This window comes from Cariama cristata, unplaced genomic scaffold, assembly GCF_000690535.1.
Source record: "Cariama cristata isolate BGI_N322 unplaced genomic scaffold, ASM69053v1 scaffold34411, whole genome shotgun sequence".
NCBI classification, from domain to species: Eukaryota; Metazoa; Chordata; class Aves; order Cariamiformes; family Cariamidae; genus Cariama; species Cariama cristata.
This window is the reverse complement of record NW_009600429.1, coordinates 1-853: the sequence shown is the minus strand read 5'-3', so window position 1 is coordinate 853 and position 853 is coordinate 1. Positions and strand designations below refer to the sequence as shown.

At 63.2% G+C, this 853-nt stretch overlaps 1 protein-coding gene across 1 annotated transcript; it reads right to left on the bottom strand.

Moving 5' to 3' along the window:
* Window positions 1-55: 55 nt before the first annotated feature.
* On the bottom strand, window positions 56-848 carry LOC104169188 (G protein-activated inward rectifier potassium channel 3-like; the record flags this gene model as incomplete). The annotated part of the gene is made up of 1 exon (XM_009710023.1): window positions 56-848. A coding segment is annotated over one exon (793 nt), but the record flags the coding sequence as incomplete, so codon positions are not given.
* Between the last annotated feature and the right edge of the window lie 5 nt (window positions 849-853).

The following is an 853-nucleotide window of genomic DNA, read 5'->3' as shown; positions in this document are numbered from 1 at the left end:
CCCATGGAGGTGAGGTGTCCCCACGCACATCCCGCCCCGCCAGCGTCCCCGTTACCTGTGGCCTCCACCATCCCCTCGAGGATGACGACGATCTCGAAATCGTCCTTCTCCAGCTGGTGCCGCGAGACGTCCCAGAAGGGGCTGCGCTCGTCGATCTCGTGGCTGATGATGAGGGGGGAGACGAGGAAGAGGCGGTCGTCGCCCGTCTCGAAGCCCACGCTCAGGTCGGTCTGGTCCAGGGGGATGAACTCCCCCTCCTGTGTCTGCTTGGACTTGATGAGCTTGGCGCGGATGGAGGCCTCCACGATGTGCGAGTCCCGCAGGTCGCCCACGCGAAACATCAGGCAGAGGCGATCGTCCCGCAGGGAGACCACGGCGTGGGAGGAGAAGACCAAGGTCTCGGCTCGTTTGTTGGGCTGGGAGATCTTCACGAACATGCAGCCCACCATGAAGGCGTTGACCATGGAGCCCAGGATGGCCTGGAGCAGCAGCAGCACGATGCCCTCGGGACACTTGTCGGTGATGACGCGGTGGCCGTAGCCGATGGTGGTCTCCGTCTCAATGGAGAAGAGGAAGGCGGAGACTTTTAAGCCGTTGAGGTTGTTGACGCAGGGGGTCCAGGCGTGGTCCTCCAGGTGGTCCAGGTCCCCCCGGCAGTAGGCGATGAACCACCAGATGAGGCCGAAGAAGAGCCAGGTGATGGCGTAGGCGAGGATGAAGACGAGGAGGCTGAAGCGCCACTTGAGGTCCACCAGCGTGGTGAAGATGTCGGTGAGGTAGCGGTAGGTCTCCCGCACGTTCCCGTGCTGCACGTTGCACTTGCCGTCCTTCTCCACGTAACGCTGGCGTTTGC